This window comes from Monodelphis domestica, chromosome 8 (genome assembly GCF_027887165.1).
Source record: "Monodelphis domestica isolate mMonDom1 chromosome 8, mMonDom1.pri, whole genome shotgun sequence".
NCBI classification, from domain to species: Eukaryota; Metazoa; Chordata; class Mammalia; order Didelphimorphia; family Didelphidae; genus Monodelphis; species Monodelphis domestica.
Genome location: NC_077234.1, coordinates 41,182,328 through 41,203,135, shown reverse-complemented (window position 1 = coordinate 41,203,135; position 20,808 = coordinate 41,182,328). Strand labels below are relative to the sequence as shown.

The 20,808-nt window shown below is 38.3% G+C and overlaps 1 protein-coding gene across 3 annotated transcripts in view; it reads right to left on the bottom strand.

Annotated features, from left to right (window-relative positions):
* The window catches only part of KCNMB2 (potassium calcium-activated channel subfamily M regulatory beta subunit 2), a 295,143-nt gene that overhangs the window by 14,371 nt on the left and 259,964 nt on the right, over nt 1-20,808 (bottom strand). For all 3 annotated transcript variants that reach the window (XM_007501955.2, XM_056808415.1, XM_007501954.2), the window contains 3 exons: nt 17,585-17,707; nt 6,194-6,364; nt 1,234-1,429 (listed from right to left, as the gene is read on the bottom strand). In XM_007501955.2, coding sequence (XP_007502017.1) covers nt 1,234-1,429; nt 6,194-6,364; nt 17,585-17,640 — 423 coding nt within the window. In that variant the 5' untranslated portion in view covers nt 17,641-17,707. The remainder of the gene's footprint in view (nt 1-1,233; nt 1,430-6,193; nt 6,365-17,584; nt 17,708-20,808) is intronic.

The window sequence follows — 20,808 nt, the reverse complement described above, 5'->3', positions numbered from 1 at the left end:
CTTATTCTTGGTCACAAGTTCAATAAACATCTATACTATTTGCCCAAAGTAGAAAAATCAAGCTCTCCCTACTAGGGATTGATAGTTTTATGTGTAATCTACTTTTTTTTTAACTCCTGCCGGGTCTTAGAAAGAATAATAAGCATCAGTTCCATGGCAGAAGAGTAGTAACGACTAGGCAATTGGGGTTAAATGACTTCTCAGGGTTACAGAGCTAAGAAGTGTCTGAGGCTAGACTTGAACACAAGTCTTCTTGACTGCAGGCTTGGCACTCTATCCATGGTGCCACCTAGCTGTTTTTTTTTAAGGTATGCTATGGGGATGATAAAAAGACTCAAAGAATCATCTTATGATCAGTCTGAATGGGAAGGAGTCCTAAAGAAAAAGTAATCAGGCAATTTAGGTTTCTAGAATAAAAACTTGATCTTAGCATTCAAAGCCTGCATTTCATTCTCCCAATTCTAGTAAGGGAAAGCTAGATAGGGTCAATGAGAAAAGCAGGGATTTAAAATACCACTTTTGATCCTAACTAATCTCGCATTTATTATCTTTCAATATGGGATGTCCCCAATGTCTTAGTATAATTAGAAACTTCAGTAATTTAAAATTTCACTAAGACTTTTGGATACCCTGATGCATGCATCTATTCACACACATATATATGTATTCTATACATTCATATATGTTTCATATATTTATGTTTCAATAGAGTGTGAAATCCTTGAGAGAAAGGGTTATTTAATTTCTTTGTTCCCAATGCCTGCCTACTCAAGAATGTGCCTGACACATAGTAGTAGTTAATAATAGTTGTTAATTTTTTAATGACTGTCTTGAACAAATGAGAATAGAGTATATCAGGTGAGGAATTAGTGCTAGTGTTAGAAAAACAGCCATCTGGACCCAATAGGACATCCATATCCCATGTATACTGTGTTGTCAGCAATCCCTGATTTCTTACACTGTGTACTTGTGGTGTTTGACATTGGAGGGACTCTATCCACAGGAGGAATAACTATGGATATGATGTCTTCATTTCCTAAGGGGTAAAGGTTAAAGTAGCGACAAAACAAGGTAGTGACTAAAATTCATAATTTAGGGAAAGGAGCAGTGTTGGCTTCCTGGGTGATTCTTGGCCCTAGAACACCAATGGAGGGATGTTTTTGGAGTCAGGGGCTGGGCAAGCACTGAGAAGAGCTGTCCCCATGAGAAAATAAATGAATGCCACATGCCTACCTCAGAATTGATTTTCATTGTTTCTTCTGTGTGGTAAAGTAAGAGCTTTTGACCCGAAGAAGTTAGGTTGACATAGACCTGGAGACAGGGGTATTGAGAGAGCTTCCGACAGTCTGGACCACAATTAAAAGAACAGTTAAATGTTTCTGTGATGGAAGCATTAAGCAATGTGCACTGAGACTCTTCTGTCCATACACTGAAAAGAGGAGAGAAAGAGAGATCAAGTCAACTACATTCATGATATATGTAGGCTCAATTTTGGGTCCTTGATGGTCCACTCTTCATATTTTAAAAATCCATTATAACCATGGAAATCAATAAGGTAAGTAGGCTGTTAACTCCTTGAGGAAAAGGGCCACTTTTCATTATTGTGATCCCAGTGCCTGGCGCTTTACTCCCTTTGCACATGCAACATTTTCATTTTAATAAATATCAAAAATTTCAGACCAACCACCATCCCAGGATGTTTTTCCTTGGTTCAGTATGGCACCTTTGAAGGTTCTGGTGAATGTCGTGTGAATTCCAAGGGTGTCCCATTAAACTGAGGGTTACTTTTGACTGGTTGAATACTCTGAGAAGTGGGTTATGTCTCTAACCGTCCCCACCCCAAGTCCTGGTACTTCTAAATTGTGATAACCTCATAAGTGGCAGTAGGATATAGAATGTAGAGAGCCAAGGAGTCAGGAAGACCCAAGTTCAAGTCCCACTCTTTGACATTTACTGGCTGTGTGACTTGGGCAATCACTTAACTTCTCAAGACTCTCAAAGACCATAAGCTACAGAATAGATTCTTATCTATATTGGGAGAGGAGGTTTCCTTCCTGGAAGTTTCCCTGTGCCAATGAAATCATGGATCTGGTCCTAAAAGAAAGTAACTGTGATATGGCATAGATTGAATAGAGATCCCTGACATGGATTCAAATCTCCCTTTTGATATCTCTTTTTAAAAATTTTTTGAATTAATTTATTTAATCAATTTAGAACATTATGCCTTGGTTCCAATAATCTCATTATTTCCCTCCCTCCCCTATACCCACCCTTCCTCTAGCCAATGCGCAATTTCATTGGGTATTACTTGCATCCTTGATCAGAACCCATTTCCATGTTGTTGGTGTTTGCATTAGGATGTTCATTTAGAGTCTCCATTCCCAGTCATTTCCCCTCAACCCATGTATTCAAGCAGTTGTTTTTCTTCTGTGTTTCTACTCCCACAGTTTTTCCTCTGAATGTGGATAGTGGTTTTTCCTCACAGATTCCTCCTAGTTGTTCATGATCACTGCATTGCCACTAATAGAGAAGTCCATTACATTCAATTGTACCAAAGTGTATCAGTCTATCAAAGTGTATCAAAGAGATTGAGACATTGAGACCCATGGAGGTTAACTACAAGGTTACACAGACTTAGAGGTGAGGTCTGAAGCTGGATTCTCTGACTCCAAAATATTCTTTACCATTGGACCACACTGTGATCCCTATTTTATAGACAAGGAACCAAGTCATGGAATGATTAAGTGACTTGCTCATAGCAAATATTAGAAGAGATTTGAATCAAGGTCTTTTTGACTCTGCAGTCAATGTTCTACTCACTATGCCAGGATACTTCTGCAGGATTATAAGTTATAAATGATTTAGAGGAAGTTCTTACATCATTGAAATCAAAGGTGTTTGATGTATAAGGAATTGTGGTCTCCCCATTTAAGTCTAGTTCTCATTTGTCTAATCTTATCCCTTCCCTGACCCCCTCTCTGTGCCATGCTTTAATCCAAGAACACAGTGGACCAGGAAAAGACTTTGTAAAGTGAAATGTTCATGGATTCATTGATCTATAGTTGGATGGATCTCAGAGACCATCTAGTCCAACTCCTCATTTTACAAAGGAGGAAACTAGCCCCTTGGGGTGAAGTGACTTGTCTGGGATCACTTGGGACAGAAACATCAGAGGCAGAATTTGAATCTAAGTCTTTCTGATTCCAGGTCCAACACTCTACTCATTAAACCTAGGGTGTGAAACTCCAGCAGAAGGCCATGACTCTTGAGCATTACTGATTAAAATAGAATCAGGAAAGGTTTAATAAAATAAAAAATATAGTACAATATAAATAATGCCAATTTATGGTTTTCTTAGTCAATATGTGATAGGAAAAATCCATTTTATTTCTATTTGATTTTGACCCCACTGCATCAAAACATAGTGCCTGTTGTTAAGTGTAGTCTGACTTTTCATGACTTTTCATATGGGGTTTTCTTGGCAAAGATATTTAAGTGATTTGCCATTTCCTTTTCCAGTAGATTAAGGCAAACAGATGTTGAATGACTTTCTTAGTTATATAATTAGCAAATGCCAGATTTTCCTGACTTAAGGCCCCATGCTCTGTCCAGTGAGCCACCTAGCTTCCACCAAGGTAAACAGAAATTAAGTTGACTTGTTCAGGGTCAAACATCTGAGGTTGAATTTGAACTCATGCCTTCCTGACTCCATCTATCCATCTCATTCTCTTAAGAAAACCTAGAGGCAAATTCTACCTTGGACATGGTCTAATCATATGATCATGGAGAAGTGGTGGTATTTTCAAAGTTCAGAAACAACTTTGTTTACAGTACATTTTTAGTAAGTCAAGCAGTTGATCCAATAATTATTAAGTACCTACTCTATTCTAGGATAAGAGAATGAAAGAGTCCCTACAAACAGTGAACTAATGGCGGGAGACAACAAGTGCATAAATACAAAATTAATATATACAGATATTTATATGTGAAGGCATGCATTCACATGTACTCTATAACCGATATAGTTACATATGTATCTGCGCCTTTACATATACAGCTGAGAGGGGGTCTTTCCCTAGAAAATAAGGGGTTAAATAACATTGTAGTTAGTTGTTATTTTCTGCAATTGGAGAATAAAGAATGTAAATTCTCCCCAGCTGCCAATTGGATCGGTCAGGGTTATTAAAAAAAAAAAAGATTGTTTTTGAACTTGCTGATCAATGACTGCATTAGTAATTAGGAAATAACAGAAGAACAATCAATCTCCAGCTTCTGGGCATAAACTGATTACCCTAGTGACTGTGGGGTGGTGGGGCTTAACATCTCTGGGTTTAGTAGTGAGGTTAGCAGTTTATTGGTGGGGTTCCATTTCTCCCAGCCCTGGCTCTTCCAAGAGTGTGGCTAGAGTTGGTAGATCAAGGGCATCCCATCAGGTTAAGGGGGTTGTGATTTCTTCAGGGAGGACCTGAGGGACTTTGCTGACCTGTTGGTGGGAAGTCTTAGGTGGGCACTCCATAGGCTCAATGGCTTTGGATCTCTTTTGGAGCAAGGCATGTGATCCCACTCCCAAATTCCAGTTTCTTTTGTGGAGAATGAACATAGCTGAAGGCTGTGAGCACATCTGAGCAGAGCCATAACAACTGTGAAAGATGATGCCTTAATTTCAGTAAATGGCTCTATTTCAGTTGGATTTTGTTTCTAAAATGAAAGTATTAATTTACATAGATAAATGGGTGCTATAAAATAGCTTGATTCTCCTTTCTAAATTAAACCTCCATTTTTCATGGGAGAGAATCTTGTTTTCATAGGCAGCTGAATATTGCCATTATTTCCCAGGTGACTTAAATGAATGATGCGCTTTTGTTTTTCTATAGTAACCAGCCCTTGAATTGATGAATGATATAGCCAGATTGTCATTCTATTGGACGGATTTAATGACCACACCTTATAAAATGAGCTATATCTAGAAACTAGTTTTCTCTTTCCTAATATATTTTCATTTGACCTCTATGAATTGCTTTTTTGTTCTGAGAACATCTTTATTGGTGTAGGACAGTGGTATCAAATGTAATTGGAAAGGGGGGTCATTAAACCATCATCAGGGTCTTGGATGGGCTGACATGTTGATATAGAAATCTCATATTAATATAATCTATGTTTTATTTCATTTTTGTTTATTTTGTGAAGTATTTCCCAATTACATTTTTATGTGGTTCCAACACACTTGGGAGTGTTTTTTTAACTCTTACCTTCTATCTTAGAATCAATACTGTGCATTGGTTCCAAGGCAGAAGAGTGGTAAGGGCAGTGGGGGTTAAGTGACTTGCCCAAAGCCACACCACACTTGGGCTGTATATTTGAAACTGCTGGTGTAGAGAACTCCGAGTACTAATGCAAATTAGCAACTTCTTTTTTCTTTAAACCTTTACCTTCTGTTTTAGTACTAATTCTACGACAGAAGAGTGGCAAAAGCTAGGGAGCTAGGCAATTGCCCATAGTCACACAGCTAGAAAGTGTCTGAGAATAGATTGGAACCCAGGGTCTTCTACTTCTGATCTTGTATTCAATGCAAAGTGCTATCTATCTGCCTGAACTTTTATGTATTTTAGCAACCTTAGAGACTTGTCTAAGCCAGGGGCCTTGTCTGTGGTCACACAGCCAGTATATATCAGAGGTAGGATTTGAACACAAGTCTTCATGACTTGAAGGTCAGTTCTCTATCTACTATGCCACATTATACATCTTTTTATTCAATTTCTCTATGACAAATATAAAACTAGATATGGTAGAAAGAGTATTGACTATAGAGTCCAAAGACTTGGATTCCAATCTCACCTCTGAAGTTTATTGTGTTTGACTTTGGGTATGTCATTGTTTTGTTCTTGTATCCCTAGTGCTTGGCTAATTATCTGGAATATAGTAGGTGCTTGATAAATACTGGTTGATTGACTTAATCACCTTGTTCTTCGGTTTCCTTATGTGTAAAATGAGGGGGCTGGACTACTTGGCCATTACAGTCCTTTTCAGCTTTAGATTTATTACCTCTGGCCATCAAAATTCTGGTTCTAGTCTTGGGTTTTTGGGAAGGATGGTTGGGTTGGAGTCTTGGGAAAAGGGAAGAATTGTTAGAAAAGAAGTATACAGGAATGCAGAGCCAATTAACCAGATGTTTCCCAATAACAATGAAAATTACCTTTGCATGTATGAGCGGAGGAGGGTGATTCCTAGCAGAAAGTACATCATGATGGCACAGACCATCATGGCCAGCCCCAGGAGAATGGCTCGGTCTTCTCCAGCTTTCAGAGCGGTGACTGTTTTCCTTTTGTCCAGAAGGTCGTGGTCCCTGATTTTTTGGTAAATATTTCTGAGGTTGAAAATAATAATTCTCAGGTGAACTTTACATTTTATCAATGTCCCCAAAGAGGGTGTAATGCCATATCTTCAGGAGCAGGGAGGGCTAAGGGAGGGCCATTAAACCTTTCTTCATGGGGCAGCATGGGGCTACACTCCCTGTCCTTTTTTTGTCATGGTCCCTCTATCTCTTGGAGTTGGTTTGGAGAGATTGAAAGTAATAGATTTGTCTTAAAATATTTCTTTATGATGCAACTGAATACAATCCTATCCTTCCCATTTGGTATAGGTACTTGGATCTGATGTGGGGTTGGGGTGCTTAATGAGACCTTCTGTCTCCAGTTTCTAACTGTTGCCATATTTCCCTTTTTGTGTCATGGATCCCTTTGGTAGTCTGGTGAGGCCTATGAACCTATCTACAAAATAATGTTTTTAAATGCATAAAATAAAACATATAAGATTGTGAAGGAGCCTAATATGGAAATAGTTGTCAAAATAGTAAAAAAAAAGTTTTATGGTTCATATGTTAAGTAATAGGGGCATAATATGTGTCACTGATTGATGTGTATTTTAGGTGTGTGTATATGTACTGTACCCCAACAGAATGTAAACTCCTGGGGGACAAGGACTGCCTCACTTTTGTATTTGAATTTGAATCCTTGGTGCCTAGGATGGTGCCTGGGACATAAAAGAAGCTTAAGAAATGCTTGTTGATTGATTGATTGATTGGGTCTTCTTCCCTAATTACCACTCAGTGCCCACAGAATGATGAGATTGTCTTCTATGTGTTTCTAATTGTATAGGGGGAGTTGGTTCTTCCAAGGTCTCTTTCATTTCTAGGTCCTTCCTTTGAATCTGTCTTTGCAACTGACCTTTGATGTAATTCATTTTTATTCATCTCTCATTCTGTCTCTGTCTCTGTCTTTCATCTAACTCATTACTCTGTATCATAGATACATCTTAGATCCATCCATCCATCCATCCATCCATCCATCCATCCATCCATCCACCCATCCATCTATCAATCTATCAGTCTATCTATCTATCTATCTATCTATCTATCTATCTATCTATCTATCTATCTATCTATCTATCATCTATCAGTCTATCTATCTATCTATCTATCAGTCTATCAGTCTATCAGTCTATCTATCTATCTATCATCCATCCATCTATCCATCTATTATCATCAATACAAATCTTAACCCAGCTAGGCAGGAAACCTTTGCAAGCATTATGTGACAGCCTCACTCTTCCTGGCTTCAAAGCCTGCTGTAAAGTAATAATCTGATGTTGCTTTCCTATTATTATTTATCAAACTGTATTTAAAGCTGATAGCTGTTATTGAGATTTGCATGTTTCCCAGATGAAAGCAGGCAGGCAGCAGTAACAGCCAGGCAGTCCTAGAACATTAGCCTGTCCCACAACATAACTTATGTCAGGCTCTAGACATAAAAGAGATACAGTGCCATCAGTTAGGAATGTCACCAGAACAACCAGCAAATAAAAATGATTCAAATGGGTGATTTGAAAACAAATAGCAATTTGGAAATGGTTATAAATGCTCTTCATATTCTCTGAAATGTGTGGAGGAGGCAAAAATTATAGACTCCGGCAAATCCAGAGCCACCAGGGGATGTGGATGTGACCTAGTTGATGGAAAGCAGGGAGAGTAGCTTGAATTGATGTCCTGGGAGGGTAGGGGGGGAAGGAGCGCCATGTCTACCATGGAAAGGGCAGCCAAGGGAAGAGTAGAGTGGAGCTGCTAACTCCTCTACACCTCTTTTTTGGAAATCCCCAAGGAGAATGTTTGGAAGAACAAAGGACAAACTTTGGGAAAGTTTCCAAGCTGATCAATGTCAGCTCTTATGGCAATGAGGAACCTCATGCTCTGTGAGGTAGGGCAATATGGTAGCTAGAGGGCTAGCTTGAATGACTTCCAGTTCTGTCTCTGATGCACATTGGTGGTGTGAGCCTGGGCAGGTCAGTAACCCAGACAACTCACCAAGACTTTTGATTGCAGATGAGCTGTTCACATTATTGGTGAAAGGAGTTTCTATACCAGGAGATCCTTACATAGATGAAATCATTGATGGGGATCAAATATGCACACACATATGTATTCATACATGTGAACCTCCTTATAGGCACACATATGAATGTTTACATATACATATTAATGCAATATATGTATATGTTCATATATCTACATATACTATTATGATGACTATGTTTATATGTGCATTTGTGAATGCATATATATGTGTATAAATTTGTATGTGATAGTGTAATACAGTGTGAGACTTGGCAGAGTCCTAGCAGGTTTCCTATCCATATACAAAAGAAATCTTCACTAGAACACACTCAACAAGTGGTTGTTTCATCTTAACTTGAAGACCTCCAAGTAGATGGAATCCCCAACCTCTCAAGGCAGCCCACCGCGATTTTGAACAGCTCCCATCATCGTAGGCAAGTTCTTGTAACAGGAGTATGTGCATATATGTGTATGTAGACATATAAAACTATGTACATATGGATGAGAACTTAGGCAGGTCACTCTACCTTTGAAAGCTTGAGCTTCCTCTTCCAAATTGATGGATTTAGGCTAGAAAGTATTAATAGCTCACATTTATCCAGAACTTTAAATGTTACTAAAATGTTTAAATATAGCAGTCCATCAAGGCTTTTATAGCCACCTTGGGAAGTAGGTGCTATTATCAACCCTGTAGGCAGATTAAGAAACTGAGGCTCGTGAGTTGCCTTAAATGACAGAGGAAGGATTTGAACCAAAGTCTTTCTGTCATTAGTAGCCCTGTACTCTTTTAACAACACTAGAGGGCCTCTTCAGTGACCTTCTTAGGTGATCTCTAAGGTTCTTTCCAGTTTTCAATCTTTGTATTTTACAAAGAGTGTTATTATTTTCTTTTAAAACCATTACCTTCTGTCTTAGAATTAATACTGGGTATAGATTCTAAGGCAGAAGAGTGGTAAGGGCTAGGCAAATGGAAGGAACTGACTGGTGTTACACAGTTAGGAAGTGTCTGAAGTAAAATTTGAACCCAGGACCTCTTGTACCTAGCTCTGGCTCTCAATCTACTCAGCCCCCTACAAATATCATTATAAAAACATCCCAATTTAACAAAATATACCCAAAACTCTAGTGCTTTATTTTCTTGCAAATGGCATTTGATATAACAAAATTCCAGGTCAACCAGGCTCTAAATTAGGAACAGTCTGTGGAGGTCATTATAGTTAATTTATTCTTATAGTAATTAAGCACACACACACACACACACAGACAGTCACAGGATGTATGGGTAACAGTGGGAGTAGAAAACAGTGTTTTTCCTTCTTTAAAGCATTGAACTCTAAGCTTCCTTGGAATCAAATTTACAGATCACAATCTATTCATGTCTGAAAAATGGAGGGGAAAACACCAAGATTAGACTTTTAATTGATAGAGAAGCTTTCTTTAAGGGTCTTATTTTCTCTATATCCCTTTTAAGAATATGGGACCCTGTTACTATTGATCTTAGTTGGAAGATAGAGACATGCAGGGCCTGGCACATAGTACCAGCTTAATAAATGTCTCTTGAACTGAATGAAGGTTTGTTGAATGCCAAGATTGACTTGCCTGTTGGGAGTAAGAGGGGAGTGCAACAGTTAGAGAGATGAACTTGGAATGATGATAGACCTAAGCTTGGATTCTACCTCTGACATTAACTAGATGACCTCAATCCCATCTCTTATCTTGTCTAGACTTCAATTTTTTACCTAGGAATGAGAAAATACCAATTCTAGCTATCTCAGAGGGCTGTGGTGGGACATTTTGATGGGTTAAGAAAATGGTGCAGGCTTAGTTAGGTGAAAAGAAGTCAGTAGGAATAGAATAGATGTCTTGAAGTATTTGAAGTGCTGTTGCATGGTGGACAATTAGACTTTTTTCTATTTAACTCTAGAGGTGGTACTAGGAACAATAGACAGAAGCTGGAAAGAGGTCAATTTAGTCTACTTGTCAGTAAATCTTAAACTATCCCAGAGTGGAATGGGTTACATCAAAGTCATGGTTTTCTCCTCCTTGGAGGTCTTTCATCAGAAGATAGATCATTTCTATTATGGAGATTTTTTTATGTATTGGTAGAAATAAATGACCACTGAGGTCCTTTCAAATTCTGATTCTGTGATTCAGGGAATCTATCTTCTACAGCATTTTTATTATCATCTTTTTTAAAAAACTATTACCTTCTGTCTTAGAATCAGCACTGTGTATTGGTTCCAAGTGTAAGATTTAAATTAATATCCAATATCTCTAACTATTATAATTTATAAGATTTATTAGTAATCACTTGAAGTAGAAGAAATAAAAGAACAAAGTAATAAAACCAAAGTAAAAACTATGTGAGTAAAATTCTCTTGTCTAGTTCCAATCCAACTTCTACAAACCACATTCTTGGGAAAAGTGAGCAAGAGGACAGAGCTACACAAAACTTATATCTTCCCTACCTTAGCACCTCAGCATAAACACACAAATGGGATGCTGTGATAGAGAGAGTCCTGGGTTGGAAAATTCTAATTATACACAAGGCAGAAGATCAGTAAGGGCTAGGCAATGGAGGTTAAGTGAGATGTATAGGATCACAGCCAGGAAATATTTGAGGTCAGATTTGAACTCAGGGCTTTCTGTCTCTACACCTGGTTCTCAATCCACTGAGCCATGTAGGTGCCCACTCTTCTCATTTTTTTCAATGGGGTTCAGAAAAAATGATCCTTGGATAAGTCATTATTCTGTTACCAGTCTTTAAAGTTAATGTTCTCTATACAGGTGGAAAAAATAACAGCTTTTTGTACTTGAATAAAAATATTTAGATGTCTGATCTTCATCTTTAGGCTCACTGAGAGTATCCCTGGGATGCTAATAGCAGACTGGACCACAGGTGTTAAATATATTTCATCATGTCCCTATGTGATTTTGATTTCTGTCAGTTCTCTATATTTAAAAAGCTTTTCATTCCATGTAGCTTAGAGATTATGAGTATTTGAAATGACAAAAACCTGTTAAAGATATTGTTCTTAAGTTTTTATGGATCATCACTGCTTATTCCTGGGAGATAATGGGCAACAATTTGGATTGTGATAATAGTCTAGTTCCAGTAAAATTTATTGTTTGGGTTCTCCATGATATTTTGAGGTCTGCATTTGTAGGGGTTTGTTTTGTGTCAGACCATGAAAGATGAGTTTCTGATGTATAATTCTAACCACAGGATAATGTCTTGGATATCCAGCAAGTGCTAAATGTTTATAGCTTGCAGTGATGTGTTGAATAATTGCTACTGTTTCTTTGCAGCTAGGTGACACAATGGAAAGAGTGCTAAATCTAGGGGTCATTAAGACTTGAATTCAAATCCTGACTGAGGTACTAACTCTGAGATCCAAGGCAAGTCACTTAACTTCTGACTGCCTCTCTTCCCTCTTTTGTAAAATAAATATAATAATAGCACCTTTCAGGGTTGTCATGAGGGTCAAAAGAAGTAATATTTGTATAGCGTTTTCCAAATCTTTAAAAACTATGTAAGTGCTGGCTATTATTAATATAAATAATAAAATGTTAATAATATGAATCAATGATTATATTGCAATCATTGTTGGTCAGTTTTTTCCAACTCTTCATGACCCCATTTGAGATCTTCTTGGCAAAGATACTGGAGTGGTTTGCCATTTCCTTCTCCGGCTCATTTTCAAATGAGGAAATTGAGGCAAACATGGTGAAGTGGCTTGTCCAGCATCATATAGCTACTATGGATCAGAGACTGGACTTGAACTCAGGTTTTCCTGACTTCATCTCAGCACTCTATCCACTGTACCACCTAGCTGCCCTCTTAATAGTACTGAAACAATAGAGTGGTGTAGTAGATAGAGAATTGACTTTGGAGCCAAGAACTCTTGGGTTCAATCTCAACTTTGACACATAATGGCTGTATGACTCAGGGTAAGTCACTTAAAATCTCAGTTTCTCATGATTCTCTCTTAGACTATAGGCTGAAGACAATATATTACTTTGATAGAGGGAGTTTTCTAATCTAGAGTTGTCTATACTAATGAAATCACAACTCCTCTTAAATTAAAATGTTATTTCACCACCACCATCACCATCATCATCATCATCATCATCATCATCATCATCATCATCATCATCACTAACAGCAATAGTTGTAGTGTCATCAGTAGTAGTAGTAATAGTAGGAACATAGCTGAATTCACTGAACTAGAACCTGTTTTTCTAAGTAGGATATTCTGACCCATTCTTGACTAAGCTGCTCACAGAACTAATATCTCTTTCTAAAATATTAAAAATGACGTTCGGTGAAGGCTTTGGGGCAAAGAGTTCTAGCTTCCAGGCTGCAATGAAAAGTGCCCTTCTGTTACTTCTTCTGAGGGCAAACCTATGGGGCCAGCAATTGCTGAATGCCAGCTGAGCAAAAAATAAATGGAGCTGCAACAGATTTTTGCCCCAGGAGAGTGCAAACTGTTAACTCAGATGACAGAAACAGGAACTGCTGAATTATTTCTTCCTTTAGGGATGTCTTGATTGTAACGACAAAAGTGATCCTTGTTTTACCTTTTTGTCTAACAGAGCCTGCCATGGAATTGATTCTGACCCAATGATGATGCACTGGCTTATATGGACATCATTGCCTTCAACCATCTAGACTCCTCATATTTCTTTGACCAGTTGACATTTGTATGGTCTATATTGGTCTGGTTCTTCTAGATGAGTATATGATACTTGTGGAGAGTATCTGCCTGTTATTCCAACAATTTTTAGTCTTTGCATCCTCCCCACCTGCTAGGAGAATGTAAACTTCTTGAGGGCAGGGACTATCTATCTAAATCTTGTCTTTGTACCCCTGGTGCCTACCACTGTGCCTGGCACATAGAAGGCTTGCTGGTTGATATGTATTCTCAACACCTAGCACAGTACTTGGCTCATTGGATACCCTGAATAAATGTTTGTTGAACTCAATCAAAATATATTGGATTTAAATCCCTAGTTCCATTCAAGGCTCAGCTCAAGTACCATTGACTGGACAGAGTCCTTTCCCATTCTTCTAGCTTTTATTGCTTCTCTCCCCTAAACTACACATTCACTAAGTTGTTCATGTTTTACACTGCCATAATAGAATGTAAGCTGCTGGAGGGCAGGGACTATTTTTCATTTTTTCATTCTCTGTAACTAACCTGTGACTTATCCTTTTTTTTTGGAAAGAACCTGGACTTCCATTCATAGAGGGAATTCCCAAGGAAGAAACTCTCATTGAGTTTAGATTGATTTGATTCCTCAGAGAGCTCCTGAGGGACACTGAGAGTGCCTACGGTCCCACTGCCAGTCTGATTCCAAAAGGACCTGAACTTGAGATTTCCTGGCTGAAGCCAGTTCTCTCTCTCTCTCTCTCTCTCTCTCTCTCTCTCTCTCTCTCTCTCTCTCTCTCTCTCTCTCTCTCTCTCTCTCTGCTAGCTAGCTGCATAAATGAAGGATGAATGAAGAATGTAGATAGTATACTGAACAGCAAATTAACTGACTGTACAATAGGAATTCTGAGTCTTCCATGTGAAATACTGGACTGTAGTGTCATGCATTGGTGATGCATAGCATTTTATTAACAAAGGTGAAGTTATTTATGTGGAAAAATTATTAACTTAAAAAAATCCTTACTTTCCATCTTGGAATCAATAATATGTATTGGTTCTAAGGCAAAAGAGCAGTGGTAAGGGCTAGGTAATTGAGGTTAAGGGACTTGCCCAGGGTCACACAGCTAGAAGTATCTGAAGTCAAATCCAAGACCTCCTATCTCTACTGAGTCATGTAGTTGCCCCATAAAAATGATTAATCAATATCTATGAGTCTTGAGGTCAAGTGAAATCTTGGTTTACTTTCTATTAATATAAAACAGTTTGAAAGTTTTTCCAAGATTATAGTATTTAGTACAATATTCTCACTTTAGGGAGAAGCAAAATGAAGCTTAAATAGTTGATGTAACTTGCTCAGGATCACATAGTTAGTTAGAGGTAGATGAGGGATTTGAACTCAGTTCCTGGGATTCTAAATTTTGTTCACATTCCATTGATTGCTCCATGCTTCCAAAATGAAGTGCCCTTGTCTCTTGGCTCATTGCTTGATTTACTAGGTCAAGTAATTTCCCAAGGAAATCCGTGATAATTTGATCTTTAATTGTTTTGCATTTGTTCAATTACTAAGTTCAAGTAGATAAAAGAATTTCATTAAAATAAGCAGGCAAGAGAAGAAGGCAAAATCTCTGAAGACTTCAGGTAAGTCCAAATCAATTTACTTCCCAAGAGTCCCCAAGATAATAACAGTAATAATAATATATCATAATTATATATATATTAAGGTTTGCAAAGCTCTTGACACATATTCTCTTTGGTCTCACAACATTTTACAGCCAGCCTGCAATTTTCTTAGCTCAGGGCTTTGTCTTATCTGTAAATTCTAAATCAAGGCTTTTCATTTTGCAATGAGAAATTCTGGGCTTCAGGAAAACTCAACTAAAGAGGAAATTTGTTCAGAAAGTTAAAAAAACTATTTTAAACTCATAAATAAAACAACAAATCATAAATTCATGAACTGAAATGAAGGAGAGAAACCAGTGAGGGCAGGGCAAGGGGGTAGATAATGATTAAATATGACTAAAAATGAATATGTGCCCAGTAGAAACAGAAATGAAATCATATTTATAAAGCATTTAGTCAAGTGTCTGGAACACAATAAGTACTTAATAAATACTTATTCCTTCTCTTGCCTTGACTTCTCTTCCCTTGTCTTCTCTTCCTCTCTCTCTTTTATTTTTGGATTTGTTGGGGGGGGGGATTTCTTTCAATATTACATCTTCCCCTCCTAAGCAGTTGTGGTTCATGTTGAAATACTCTGGTGTTTCCATTCTGAATATCTCTAGGGCAATCTGAACTCCAGGAGACATTTGACTTTTGTAGACATCATAGTTCAGGATTTAAAGATGGGGCAATTAGGTGGTGCCACCCAATGGATAGATTACTGGACCTAGAGTTAAACCTCACCTCTGACCCTTCCCAGTGTGATCCTGGACAAACCCCTCAACCTGTCAGCCTCAGTTATTCGTCTGCAAAATAGGAATAATAATGGTACCTAACTTCCACTGTTGTGAGGATAAATGAGTTATCTGTAAAGCATTTTGCAGACCTTAAGGAACCAGTATATGAATACTAACTACTACTATTATTAATTCTAAGGTTCCTGGTCCACTGAGATCTGGAGTGCCACTAAAGTCACAAATGTGCCTCTGTGTTGTTTCACAGAAATCAGAGCTAGAAAGGATTTTTGCAGCTGTCTAGTCCAACGCACACTTGAGTGATATTCCCCTGCAATATATTCTCCCAAATGGCCATTCAGTCTTTGTTTAGGTCCTCTAATAAAGGGGAACCCATTATTTCCTGAAGTTTCTCATTCTACTTTGGGGTAGCTCTAACCATTAGGAATTTTTACTTGGTAATAAGTCTGGATTGATCTCTTTGCAACTTCATTGCTTCACTTATGATTCTGTTGTTTGGTCTCAAGGATAACAAGTATAACGCCTCCTTCACATGACTTGGGATCACAGCATTCTAGATTAGAAGCTGGAAAGGATCTTTGACAAAACTTAGTCTAACACCATCATTTTATTGATGTGAAAACTGAGGCCAGGAGAGATGGAGTGACTTGCTCAAGGTCACATGGGTTGTAAGTGGGATTTGAGCCTGGTTCAATGGACTCTGATTCTAGAGCCTTTTCTCTGGTCTCTCTCTCTCTGTCTCTCTGTCTCTGTCTCTCTCTCTCTCTCTCTCTCTTTCTATCCTCCTATCATCCATCTATTATCTATCTATCTATCTATCTATCTATCTATCTATCTATCTGTCTGTCTGTCTGTCTATCTAATCAATCTACCTACCATCTCTCTCTCTCTCTCTCTCTCTCTCTCTCTCTCTCTCTCTCTCTCTCTCTCTCTCTCTCTCTCATTTAATTAAGTCCTATAGGAGGAAAGTCAATACCAGGACAGCTAATGGTCACAGACCTTCATCTGATCTTATTAAGTACTTAGGAACATGAAGAACATTTTAATATATAGTCACAGTGGTCACTGGAGAGAAACATGTTCTAGAATGGAGTGGTGATGGATCTGATTGCACCTAGAGGAGTGTGCAAGCTCTCTTAATCTTCTTCCTTATCTCCATTTCAGCTACAAAATATGTTCCAAAGAAGGGAGACATTCTGTGAGTAAATATAGTACTTAGAGAAATAGGTAGGATCCTAGCATCTTACATCTGGAGCAGATCAAAAGGCTGTCCCCTTCACAGCATTGTAAAGTTTCTTTGTTTTAAGCATTTAGAAAAAGATAAAGAAGTCTATCAAAAACAAAGGAATAAATGTATTTTTGTGAATAGCCACAGGTGTTTCAGAGCTGGTTCTCCTTGGACCCACAGAACTTTGGTTTAAAATCTGCCTCCTTCCTGGAATTTAATGGCTATTGATAGGGAAAAGAAAGAAAGGTCTTGATTTCTAATTCCAGCTTTCTGTGGCTCAAACAGATGATCAGAGCTGAGATTTTATGAGTCATCATCAGACCCAAACTTCCCTCAACCTGCAGTATATTTATTTTGACATTTCAAATTCCATTTCTTTAAATGTAAGGAAATGATACTCAGTGAATGAGAGAAATAGAAGAATAAAAGAGAGGGTGAGAAGAAAAAGTTTTTTTTCCCCAGGGGCAGGTAGGAGTGGGAAACTCTAGACCACTATGAAATAGATGACCACATCTGGGTAGAAAAGGAGTCAGAAGGTGATATGGGGTGCGTGGCTGACATTTTCTCTTTCATTCTAGGTTTACATTGCACTGTATTTTTAGGCTTTTTTCTCTTATTCTTTATTTTCTTCTTTCTTCTTCTGGGACCCTAATTTCCCTGGAAATGCTGGCAGCTTGAGAAACAGGTTTTCCTCCTTTTGATCTTTCCTCATAAGACTTAGTCAAACTATTTGAATTTGAATAGCTGATGTTGGTGTATGTAACACACACACACACACACACACACACACACACACACACACACACACGGTACTTAGGCTTACCTCCACTGACTGATGCCTCCTGCTTACTCCTCTCTGAGTAACCTAACAAGAAAAATATAAAGGAGTACCAGAAACATTTACCTTTTTTCATCATGTCTGTAAGATGAAGAGGTCCGGCCACTGGTCCATATAAACATCTTAGAGGGTATTTGTCCAGAAGGCCCTTTCTTTATGGTGGAAGTCTGTGAGTAATGGCGGAAGGACCTAGGAAGAAAGGAAAAGTCTTCAACATGTTGGATTCCCCCCCGGGAGAAATTAAGTTCATTGCTTTAGGTGCTCAGAAGTATAATCCATGAGATGTCAATAATACTCAGTAGTTTTCCTCCAAATGAGAGAAGGCTTCTGTTGACTAAGTACAATGTGTTAAAAAAAGCAAAACAAAACAAAAGTAAAGCAAGAGGATTTTCTTTTTCTTTCAAGTTTGGTAATTGACAATAAATTATCTTTTTTTTCTTCCTATGATTTTTGTTTTCTGCTGTCCATCACTGTGATCAAAGACAAAGCTAAAGTTATTTCCTATAGAATTGTTTCTCTGACTGTCTCTCTGCCCCTTTTTGTCTGTCTTTTTCCATGTCTTTCTCCTCTTCTTCTTCTATCACTTCCTCAATCTCTCCTTCCTTTCCCTTCTCTCCTATCTCTGTTTCTCAGTCTGCTTTTGTCTTTATCTTTCTCCTCTCTGTCTCCTTGTATGTATATATTAGTTTGTCCTTGCAATCCCAAGATTTGTGCTGGCAAAATCCCCATTGAGGTAACCCCCATTCCAGTTAAATAGCACACAAAGCCCTTTTCTTTGCCAAACTTCCCTGGCCAATTTTGGGTACTAAAGCTGATTCTTTTGCAGTTTCCTTTAGAGTTGGCAAGTGGGATTTTTTTGTCATTCCATAGTGTCTTCCAAAGCATCCTCTGACTGCCACACTGTGGTAAAGGCTGAGTCCAGGTACCTTTACCCACTTCAGAGCAACATGGCCAGGTATGCCTTACAGCCCTGAGTCAGGCAGCCATATTGCAGAGTAAATTTCGAAGTTTGCTTTCCTTTGTACATGGTTTGGCTGAGGGATTGATTCCTTCCATTCCAGGCTATCCTCATCTGTTCCCATTTGTTATCCAGTAGACTTAGTCCCCATCCAAGGTTGAAATCTCAAGTACTTACTCTGTGGGTGATAAATTCTTACCAAATGCACTTCTTAAGCCAAGAGGGAAGGAGGAAAAAAGAGGGAGCCTATTGTAATGCAAAGCAAACTGAATATGGAATCAGAGGACCTAGGATCACAGATTTAGAACAGAAAGGATTTTAGAGATCTTCCAGTTCAATCTTCTCATTTTTTTCAGATGAGGAAACTGAGGCTGGGAGAAAGGAAGTGACTAGTTCAAGGTCATCTGGGAAGGAAATTCAGATTCTATCTTTATAAATTGCAAACTGGGTTATTGCCTCTCTAGGCCTTAATTTTCTCATCTGTAAAAGGAGTGGATTGAATGAAATCACTCTGGTCCACTCTAGGCTGCTTAGCCTATGATTTGTGATTTCATATTTGAACCCCATGGAGTTGGTTTAGTATGTTTATGGATGTGTGTGTATATGTATGATATGGTCAGACCTGTTCTTTTAAAAAACCCTTACCTTCTCTCTTAGAATCAATACTGTGTATTGGCTCCAAGGCAGAAGAGTGGTAAGGGCTAGGCAGTGGGGTTAAGTGACTTGCCCAGGGTCACACAGCTGAGAAGTGTCTGAGGTCACATTTGAACCCAGAACCTGCTGTCTCTAGACTTGTCTCTTTATTCACTGAGTCACCTTGTTGCCCCCTAGACTAGCTTTCATCTACTCCCTTCAACTGAATCTGCTTTCTACAAAATTATGAATACTCTCTTAATTGCCAAAACGAATAGCCTTTCCTCCATCATTGTCTTCTTGACCTTTCTGCAGCCTTGGACACTGTCATTTACCCCCTTTCCATCTATCTTCTCTCCAGGATGCTGTGATGCTGCTCTCTCCTGGCTCTCCATTTTCCTTCTGCTTTATCTCCCTTGTGCCTGATTGCATCTTCATCCAGTTCACACACTGTAGGCAGCCCCAGGTCCCTGGTCCCCGGTCCTCTTCTATCTTTCTTTATATATTTCACTTTGTGACCTCATCAGCTACCATAGATTCAATCATTATCTCTATGCTGGTGGTTCTTATAATTACTTATCCTACCCTAAACACTTTTCTGACTGCAGACTTACATTTCTAACTTTCCTATTAGACATTTCAGATGTCCTGTAAACTTAAAAAAACCACCTTATCTTCTGTCTTAGGATTGATACTAAGCATCAGTTCTAAGGCAGTAGAAGAGTAAGGACTAGAACAATGGGGGTTAAGTGACTTGCCCAGAGTCACCCAGCTAGGAAGTGTCTGAGACCAGATTGAACCCATCTCTAGGCTTGACTCTCAATCTACTGAGCCAGCTAGCTTCTCTTTGTCTTATAAGCATCTTAAATTCAAGATATCTAAAACTAATTTAGTTATCTTTCCCCCTAAATCACTTCTCTCTTTCTAATTTCCATATTACTATTGAGGGTACCACCATCTTCCCAGTCATTCAGGCTCACAATCTAGGCATCAATTTCTTTCATTCCCCACTTTCATATCTAATCTGTTGCCAAGACTTAACAGTTTTAACTTTATTATATGTCTCTCATGTACCCATATCTCTTCTTAGACTCTGACATCCTAGTGAAGGCACTTGTCATTTTACACCTGGACTATTGTGATGGATCCTTAGTTCTCCTAGGAAAATGTAAGCTCCTTGAGGACAGAGGCTGTATTTATTTATTTTTTATCCTTTAAAGACTGTACCTGGAGCAGAGTAGGCACTTAATGTAGGTGACACAATAGATGGAGTCAGGAAGACCTAAGTACAAATCTAAATCAGGTATGTGATTGACCCTGGGCAAATCACTTAACCTTTTTTTTTTTCCTTCAGTTTACTCATCTATAAAATGGAGCACCTACCTCCTAGGGTTGTGAGGATCAAATGAAATACTATTTGTAAAGAGCTTAGCACATAGTCAGAGATTGTGCCTGGCATATAGTCAGAGATTATTAATGCTTCTTTCTTTCCCTTCTTTCTTTCTTCTCTTTCCTTCCTTCTTTCTTCTCTTCTTTTCTTCTTTCTTTCCTTTCTTTCTTTCTTCTTTCTTCCTTCCTTCCTTCCTTCCTTCCTTCTTCCTTCCTTCCTTTCCTTCCTTTCTTTCTTCTTTCTTTCTTTCTTTCTTTCTTTCTTTCTTTCTTTCTTTCTTTCTTTCTTTCCTTTTCTTTCTTTCTTTCT